We start from the raw sequence: 9244 nt of genomic DNA on the forward strand, positions 1-9244 counted from the left end.
ATTTGTTTCAGAAACTATTATAGACTCATTGGAATCAATTAATTAATTAAATAGAATACTGGTTTTATATACAGTCTTTTTTTTTATTTATTTATATATTTATATATTTTTTTTTATTATTACTAATATATTGATATCCTATATTATATATGAATAATGCACTAATAAGGATAAAAAATAATAGAAGGATAGAATAAGAATTAATGATGTCTCTCCTTTTTAGAATGATGTTTTTAATACTCGAAAAATGGCGAAGATAATCAATTCTCATCTCTAATTATCCCTATTATTTGCTGTTTTGTACCACAACCTCATTTATAATACTTCAGAGATGGTGCTAATATTATAATTTTTATATATTTCATTCTAGAAAAATATAACGCATGCACAATTCTATTCAATCTATTCAAACGAAAAGTTTATTACACCTTTCAATATTATATATATTTAAATAATATAAACCTGGATAATTATGATTCAATCATAGTCCTCATTGCCATGAAGTAGGATGATACTGTAGTTACAAACTATAAATAATTATATACAAACACACATGTAAGTCTATATATAAATTTTTAAAAATTAAAATGATATCTTACACGAAACAAGTGATTGAAAATGCTTACATTTGAACAATATTCCAAAGAAAGAGGTGGTAATAAACTACTCATTCGAATGAGAAATAATTTCTGACTTCTTATCATCATGAAAATCACGCAACTTTTCATTTTTTTTGATTGACCCAACCATTGAATATCATTGATCGATTCTGCGAATTGTATACTCTGGAAATAAAGTTTTTTATATACTCGAATTAAAATCTTCACATTCGAATATGGAATGAAAATGAACAATGATAATCTATCTAAAATTAAAAAAAAAAAAAAAGTATAGAGAAATGGTGCACACCAGATGAGATGACATTCTATCGAATTTCTATTATTGGCTGGCTTACACTTTCTCTCAAATCGTCTGCCGGCCAGGAGATGACGAACAAGTGCAACATGCCTGACAATACCAGAGGAAGGAACTGAGTGACCACGTCCAACGATTGATTCTGAATATTATCACAGAAATGTTTATTTCATAGAAAATCATCCAATGAACTTTAATCCTCCATACCACGATTTCCATGAATATTCCACAAGTTTTAACTAATTTCTAGAACTTAATTTCTAATTTTTAGCATAGTCATTACAAAAAGATAAATAACATTACGTTTTTATTGAGTTCTTTGCCATTTTTCAAATATCATTCATTTATAACGAATCAAGTGGTTGAAGGATTAAGGATTCCTTACGTTATACTACGTGTGTGGTGCTAGAGAGGTAAATTTTCGACCAAACTCACGTTAAGCAGGGGGAAAGCTCCGCATATCACAGTGCTTCCCATCGTGACGTTCGTTTTGAATAATAAAGTCTCAACAGTAGCATTAGTATCCTCCACAAATCTAACCATGACACGGTCTTAATTTATTCAACTCGGTAAAGAATCAACTCTCTTGAAGTAGCTTAATTCTATATTGAACGATGTAATGCACTAAAATGCATTGTCTTCATTCAACGTATCAAAATAACATTGATCACGTACAGAAAAATTAGAGAAAATAAAAGATAATACATTTGACTTGTGTTCGGTTGTTTTCATAGATGAATTCTACGATTGAAATGATATAAAACAGTATAAAAATTATACAAATAGAGGACATGAGAATCAATTTTCTTAGAGCTAGTTTACTTCATTATCAATAATCTACTATCTTACAATACGTTTTATCTTTCCTATTTTTAATTCACGAATTTTTAAAATTTACAGGAACATACAAATAATATAAATAACGTTTCCACTGCATAAAAATGAAATAAAAAATACAAGAGATTTCACAAATAATTAAATAGAAAATATATATATCATACCCTAATATTTTTTGATATTCCTTGATACAGCTGACCAACATGTCGTAATTATTCACATGCCGCAATTTTGATCGTAATACATCTAATTTGGCAGCGGGGAAACTAAAGAGGATGACAATCGTGAAATCTACAAAAATGCAAAATGACGTTTGTAAAATACAATAAATGTGATTGACATAGACTACGCAGTATATTCCGAGTGGTTCGATGGAGAATGGAAGCCATCCTTCTGCGGGTAATTCTTGGGCAGAGAACAAAGGCATCAAAATGAACGAGCTTGCAGGTAAGATGTATCCCATCGAAACTGTTGAGAAGAATTTTTTGTAACGATTTATATATCCTTGTAATATTTTAATTTCGTATTCGCTGGCCATCTCCAAGAACGACTTGACTTCTTCTATCAAAACCTAGAGATTGATAGAAATATTGTTATAATTATAGTTATTAAAATTTTGACGTCATAAATTAAATATCTTATCTGTTTTGTTTTTAACTTGAATTAACCTGTAATTCGCTGTTGTTCCATTTGCAGAGAACCAAATCCAAAACGACTTCGAGCAAAGCAGCCATCTCTGAGGCAGTTTTCATCGATTTAGGTATATTGCTTCGAAAGTGAAAAATAGCAAGCATCAAGGATATTGTTAAAAAAATCACGTTCAATATCGTGAATGTCCACAAGATGTTACGAATAATGATGTATTTTTTACTGTCTTTCGGATTAATTGGCCAAGTGCACGTAAACGTCCCTGTCAGTTCCAGAATATGAAGTACTTGACGAATATCCATATTGAGCATGCCCATTTTATCGAATGTTTCTTCTAAGTTAGAAGATACGATAAGTGAAAGTAATAATCTGTCTTATGGAAGTGTTTGTGGAATAGGGGCCACAGTGAAAATCGATTCCCTCATTAAGCATTTAAGCACAATTCCATTATATGTATATTGCACGCAATGTATTAAGTTTTCTTGGATAAAGGATTCCCATTTATACGATTCAATAGAAATTATTGTGTGATTTAATTAACGGATAACAGCAAAATTATAGAGAAAAGTTATATGAAGGTAGCAAATAATAGCATCTAATATATTTTATATTTGATGTGCCTTCTGTTTTCATGTGCAATAATTGTTGTAGTCATTCTCATAACATGTATCATAACATGAGATTTAGAGATTGAAATATTCTTCTATCACTGGATAATATTTTTAATCTTTGAGGTCTAAGACATCTTCCAGATCATCTTTGCCATGTTTTGAGCATCAAAATGCAAGGATTTAATCATTTATTGATATGAGGTAATTCCTTTTACAAGCTTAATTATTTATTATTTAAAAATTATATTTGTATTACAAAACGCAATGTTTCTATTCATATTATTAATCAAGTTCACGTATATAAATTTAATTTCTTAAAAAAATGAAGTGTCCAATATAATTTTGTTACTTTTGATATTATTATTTTATTCTGTAGTTTATATATTTTTTCTTTGATCATATTGTATAACAAATTTGTTTTGTGCTATTTAATCATATAATTTTTTAACATCTCAATATAATGTCAAAAATATATAATATCAAAGAAAAATATTAAAAAATTGATATTTAATATCAATTCTTAGATAATTAATGAATAATCTTTTTATAAATTTTTTAATTTTTTTTATGATTTTATTTGTTTCAGAAATTATTATAGATTCATTAAAACCAATTAATTAATTAAACAGAATACTGGTTTTATATATAGTCTTTTTTTTATTATTACTACTATATTGATATCCTATATCATATATGAATAATGCGCTAATAAAAATAAAAAATAATAGAAGGAGAATATAATAGAATAAGAATTAATTCTCAGTGCTCCTTTTTAGAATGATGTTTTTGGTACTCGAAAGATGGCGAAGATAGTCAATTCTCATTCTATTTCTAAGCTATTATTTGCTATCTTGTACCATAATCTCATTTATGATACTTCAGAGATGGCGCTGATATTACAATTTTTATATATTTCATTTTAGAAAAATATAACGCACGCACAATTTTCTATTCAAACGATAAATTTATTGCACGTTTCAATATTATACATATTTAAATAATATAGACCTGGATAATTATGATTCAATCATAGTTCTCATTGCCATGAAGTAGGATGATACTGTAGTTATAAACTATAAATTATTGTACACAATATTTATATAGATTTTTAAAAAATTAAAATTGAATTATCTCATATAAATAATTTTTAAATGAAGCTTACATTTGAACAATATTCCAAAGAAAGAGGTGGTAGCAAATTACTCATACGAATGAGAAATGCTTTTTGACTTCTCATCATCATGAAAATCACGCAACTCTTCATTTTATTTGATTGACCCAACCACTGAATATCGCTAATCGAATTTGAAAATTGTACACTCTGAAAATAAAAATTTTCATGTTTTATCGAATTAAAATCTGGAAGTGGGATGAAAGTGGACGATGGAATTTTATTTAATTTGAAAAAAAATATACATATAAAGAAGCAGTGCAGAAGATGAGATGAACATTCTATCGAACTTTTACTATTTATTTAGCTTACACTTTCTCTTAAATCATCTGCCGGCCAGGCGATGACATACAAATGCAAGATGCCTGATAACACCAGAGGAAGAAACTGACTGATCGCGGCCAACGATTGATTCTGAATATTATTATAGAAACGTATAATAGAAACGATCAATTCTTTGCACGCGTATTTCGCTACATTACAAATTGTCTAAAGAGAAAATTTTTGTTTCCAAACTCACGTTAAGCAATGGGAAAGCTCCGCACATCACAGTGCTTCCCATCGTGACGTTCGTTTTGAATAATAAAGTCTCAACAGTAGCTTTAGTATCCTCCACAAATCTAACCATGACACGGTCTTAATTTATTTAATTCGGTAAAGAATCAACTCTCGATTGAAGTAGCTTATCCTATATCCTTAAATGCAGTAAAATGCACTGTCTTCATTCAACGCAATGAAATAACATCGACTACATAAAGAGAAAAATAGATATATTTTTTTATTAATGTTTTTTTACAATGCATTTTATCTTTTCTTTAAGTAACTTACGAATTTTAAAAAGTTTACAAAAGCATAAAAATTTTTATTAATATATTTTCTATTGTTTCAAAAATCAAATTAAAATTATACAAATTTTCAGAAATATTTAATTAGAAATTTAACAGATGCATATATCTTACCCTATTATTTTTTGATGCTCCTTGATACAGCTCACCAACGTGTCATAATTATTCACATGCCGCAATTTTGACCGTAATACGTCTAATTTGGCAGCGGGGAAACTAAAGAGGATGACAATTGTGAAATCTACAAAAATGCAAAATGCCGTTTGTAAAATGCAATAAACGTGATTGAAATAGATTATGCAATATATTCCGAATGGTTCGGTGGAGAATGGAAGCCATCCATCTGCGGGTAATTTTTGGGCTGAGAACAAAGGCATCAAACTGAACGAAATCGCAGTTGAGATGTATCCCATCGAAACTGTTGAGAAGAATTTTTTGTAACGATTTACATATCCCTGCAGTATTTTAATTTCGTATTCGTTGGCCATCTCCACGAACGATTTGACCTCTTCTATCAAAACCTAGAGATTGATCAAAAAGTTATTAACGACACATTTATATCGAATATCTTTTTTAGTTTTAAATTCGATCAACCTGAAATTCACTGTTGTTCCATTTGCAAAGAATCAAATCCAAAACGACTTCGAGCAAAGCGGCCATTTCGGAAGCAGTTTTCAGTGACATAAGTATGTCATTTCGAAAATAAACAACAGCGAGCATCAACGATGTCATTAATAAAATCACGTTCAAAATCGAGAATATCCAGAAAATGTTACGAAAAATAATTCGCCTTTTACTAATATTCGGATTAATTGGCCAAGTACACGTGAATGTTCCTATCAATTCTAGAATGTAAAGTATTTGACGAATGTTCATGTTGTTAAAGATACTTATTTCATCGAATGTTCTTCCAAGTTAGAATATACTAAATGAAAATAACAGTCTGTCTTATGGAAGTTTATGAAATAGATACCAATGAAAGTCGATTCATTAAATATTTACGATAGTTCCATTATATGTTGCACGCAATATATCGTGTGAAACAAGACTATTATTCTTCGGATGAAGGGTTCTTTTACACATTGTAACATTTACGTGATTCTAGAATATGATTCTGTGTGATATAATTATCGAATATAAAAATTATAGCGAAGAAAGCAAATAATAGCATCTAATATATTTTATATTCGATATGCTTTCAGTTCCTTTCATGTGTAGTGATTGTAACATTATATTGTTATTCTTATACCGTAAGATTTAAGTTTGTCAGTATCAAAATATTCTATATTACTATACTGGATGATATTTTTGTTGATTCTAAAGTCTAAGATCTTCCAGACTATACATTTAAATATTTAGTGCAATTTTTCTGAGCAATCAAAATTTATTATATACAAACATTTAATCATCTGCTGATATCAGGTAATCTTATTTATAATCTAATTATCCATTAATTAAAAATCTATTTTTTTTATTACAAAATGCAAATTACAAAATGCCCAGAGAAAATGCAAATGAAGATATATCACTAATGATGACTAATAAACAAAGTCACTAGCTATCAAGTATTAAGAATTTGATTTCGAATAAAAAAGTTTAAGAATGCAAACCATAAAAATTATTCCATAAAATTTTGAATCAGAATAAGGAAAGTGATGAGTGTTTCTCAATAAAAGGAAAAGAAAAATATTAAATACATTAATTTAAATTTTAAAAAACTAAATATTTGATCTTATCTAATATAAAAAATGAAAAAATTTTCAGACGATATTCTTTTTATTCTCTTTATTCCATTGAAGAAATTCCTAAAACAGAATATGTAACAGAATTAGTGAAATTCAATAAAAGTAGGTTTTAAATAAAGATCAAATATTTCGTAATTATCTTTCTTTTTTTTTTATTTATTTCTTCAAATTCATATCTGTAACAAATTCAATTATTCTATTAGTAATTACAAATAATTTATATTTAAAAAAAATATTAATTATTGAAGAAAAATCAAATTATTAAAATATTAGTTAAGTAATTTATAATTTTAAATAAAAGACATTCATTTGTAAAAAAAAAAATATTTTACCTTTTAGGATTTAATACTTAACAATCTTTAACAGTATTTTCAATAACAAATCCTTTTAATAAAGGGATGCTGAAAAGAAAAAGAGGTAGCTAGAAGAGCTACCATAATAATCCAATTATAACCCGAACAAACCGTGAAATTTTGTTTTTATTTCGCAACACTAATATACTAAATTTTTCAAAGAAACCCGAAGAGTGCTTTGTTATATTTACAATGCAATTCTTACTTAATAAAAAAGTAAAAAAAAAAAAAAATAAAAAATTCATGAAAACATATTCTTAATATAATACTTATTTACAAAATTCTAATAAATTACTCTATGCACTCATATTTTACTAAACGCAACACTAATTGCGGAATATTGTAGCTATATTAAAGGCTACCGTCATATGATCACCTTTGTGCAACTTATTAGTTGCAATTAGATGAACCAAGTACTTCCACAATCCAAGTGGAAGAAATATGGACAATATTTGTGAACGCAACACTACTATAAAAAACGCGATCATTTATTAACGCAACACTACTGTAAAAAACGCGATCATTTATCAACGCAACACTAATTCTTAAAGTGAATTTAATATTATTATATTAATTAATAAAATTTACTATTATTCTATTATATAAATGAAAAATTATTTCAAATATCTCGACATTATAAATAATACTATAAGATATTAAAATATATAAATTCAAAATTAAATAAAAAAAAAATAATAAAAAATAGACTAATTCATAATCAAACTGATTAAAAAAAGCAACAAAGAAACGCGATCATCATTTTATCGCAACTAATTCAAAACGCGAGATTTGTAAACGCAACACTAATTCAACCCGTACTTTATTTGTAAGCGCAACACTAATGCAAAACCGAATTGTCCATTGATAATGTCCTGAATCCGGTGGGCCAGCATGCAAAATGGCCATATGGTACAACAAATGATTACTACATATTACTAAAACGAGCACAGTGACAAAGTAATAACAATGACTTCCCATTCTTTGAACTGAAATGAAAATCCAAAAAATGAGAAGCCATTCGTTGCAGCCCCTCTTCGTGACAGTTTGTCGAGGCCTCTTCGGTCTTCCTCCTTCGGGCGCAATGCCCGCTGAAACTTAAATCTAGGCTCGAGATTCCCTAATCGCTGATAAAAAAAAAAAAGAAATAAAAAAAAAGACTAATTCGCGAAAGCTAAGTACATGGACGACCAACGATCGCAATGATCGTTCTTCGTACATGCACAGAATCTCGAGCGCAACGTTCGTTTCGAAAGCAAATCACGACCGCGACCGCGAAATTCGAAAAATCGACGAGCAAAGCCAGAGACGAATGGCACTGTCATCCATTCGTTTCAGCTTCGCCCTCGATTTTTCAAATTTGATTTCCTGAAACAGATTGTCACGCGAAAACGCGCCTACCCGATCGGAGACTGTGACAATCTGCCCGGCCCTACCTACTTATAATTAACAGCCACACCAGAAGTATACTACCTATCCTACCTAACTCTATATTTAAAAAAATGGCAAAACAGGCACACCAACATACTCGTTCCACGATTCTCACTCATAATACTCGGGCGCAAATGCCTACACTAGGGAAAGCGTCCCGGGACGCCTCCGACACCCGAGCTTGGCATGCATCTTTCATACTCTAAGTTTACGTACCGTTTTCCTGAAATCGACTGACAATGACTAGTGATCATTGCGTGAAACGCTATGAAAATGCGTGTAGACTAAATGATACTGAATTTAAATCATCATTATAATTTTAAAGATTGGAAGATTATAGATTAGAAATACTATTATATTCGCAACATTTAATTGCGAATATATAATATCTTGATTGTGAATTGTAATTGAATTATTAATAATAAAGGATAATAATAATTGAAACGACGCAATTCCACAACCTAATCACACACACAATGTGGAAAGTACGTCGTGCACGATACACTAATGCATTGTCAGTCGCTGAAAAATATTTATTAGCTTATGAATTAAGATCATCATGCCCAATGCCTTTCTCTCACTCAAGTAGCACCTGGGCACGTGAGTGAGTTCCTGGCAATGAACATGGAAGGATTAAATCTGAAAATCCTAAGCTAAAAAGATATTAATATATTTATTTTTATCTAACGGG

The 9244-nt window shown here is 29.1% G+C and overlaps 2 protein-coding genes across 6 annotated transcripts; both read right to left on the minus strand.

Annotated features, from left to right (window-relative positions):
- Nucleotides 1-230: 230 nt before the first annotated feature.
- LOC100578842 lies at nt 231-3230 on the minus strand. The gene is made up of 6 exons (XM_026442801.1): nt 2421-3230; nt 1917-2323; nt 1351-1450; nt 956-1057; nt 627-785; nt 231-527 (listed from the first exon to the last, which is right to left on the minus strand). Exons 1-6 carry the CDS (start codon nt 2715-2717, stop codon nt 471-473), a joined length of 1122 nt encoding a protein of 373 aa, XP_026298586.1. The 5' UTR covers nt 2718-3230; the 3' UTR covers nt 231-470.
- A 489-nt stretch (nt 3231-3719) lies between these two features.
- On the minus strand, nt 3720-6648 carry LOC113218543. Of its 5 annotated transcripts, none has more exons than XM_026442804.1 (5): nt 5142-5386; nt 4703-4930; nt 4495-4596; nt 4174-4332; nt 3720-4084 (listed from the first exon to the last, which is right to left on the minus strand). In XM_026442804.1, the coding sequence occupies exons 2-5, from the start codon at nt 4808-4810 to the stop codon at nt 4028-4030; spliced, it is 426 nt and encodes a 141-aa protein (XP_026298589.1). In that variant the 5' UTR covers nt 4811-4930; nt 5142-5386; the 3' UTR covers nt 3720-4027. The 5 variants fall into 5 exon arrangements, 3 of the variants coding, with proteins under 3 accessions (XP_026298589.1, XP_026298588.1, XP_026298587.1); XM_026442803.1 differs by having other exon boundaries at nt 3998-4084; nt 4703-4877; nt 5142-5233; XR_003305340.1 differs by lacking the exons at nt 4495-4596; nt 4703-4930 and adding an exon at nt 5622-6648 and having other exon boundaries at nt 3980-4084; nt 5142-5548.
- Nucleotides 6649-9244: the final 2596 nt, after the last annotated feature.

This window comes from Apis mellifera, linkage group LG9, assembly GCF_003254395.2.
Source record: "Apis mellifera strain DH4 linkage group LG9, Amel_HAv3.1, whole genome shotgun sequence".
Classification (NCBI taxonomy): Eukaryota; Metazoa; Arthropoda; class Insecta; order Hymenoptera; family Apidae; genus Apis; species Apis mellifera.

Excerpts from the sequence above, each read along its gene's own strand:
- LOC100578842 (XM_026442801.1), bottom strand. The coding sequence starts at position 2,717 with ATGGGCATGCTCAATATGGATATTCGTCAAGTACTTCATATTCTGGAA. Across the intron at positions 2,324-2,420 it reads GGAACAACAGCGAATTACAG|GTTTTGATAGAAGAAGTCAA; the intron begins GTTAATTCAAGT and ends ATCAATCTCTAG. Across the intron at positions 528-626 it reads CTTTGGAATATTGTTCAAAT|TTTGTAACTACAGTATCATC; the intron begins GTAAGCATTTTC and ends AATTATTTATAG.
- LOC113218543 (XM_026442802.1), bottom strand. The coding sequence starts at position 5,903 with ATGAACATTCGTCAAATACTTTACATTCTAGAATTGATAGGAACATTC. Across the intron at positions 5,549-5,621 it reads GGAACAACAGTGAATTTCAG|GTTTTGATAGAAGAGGTCAA; the intron begins GTTGATCGAATT and ends ATCAATCTCTAG.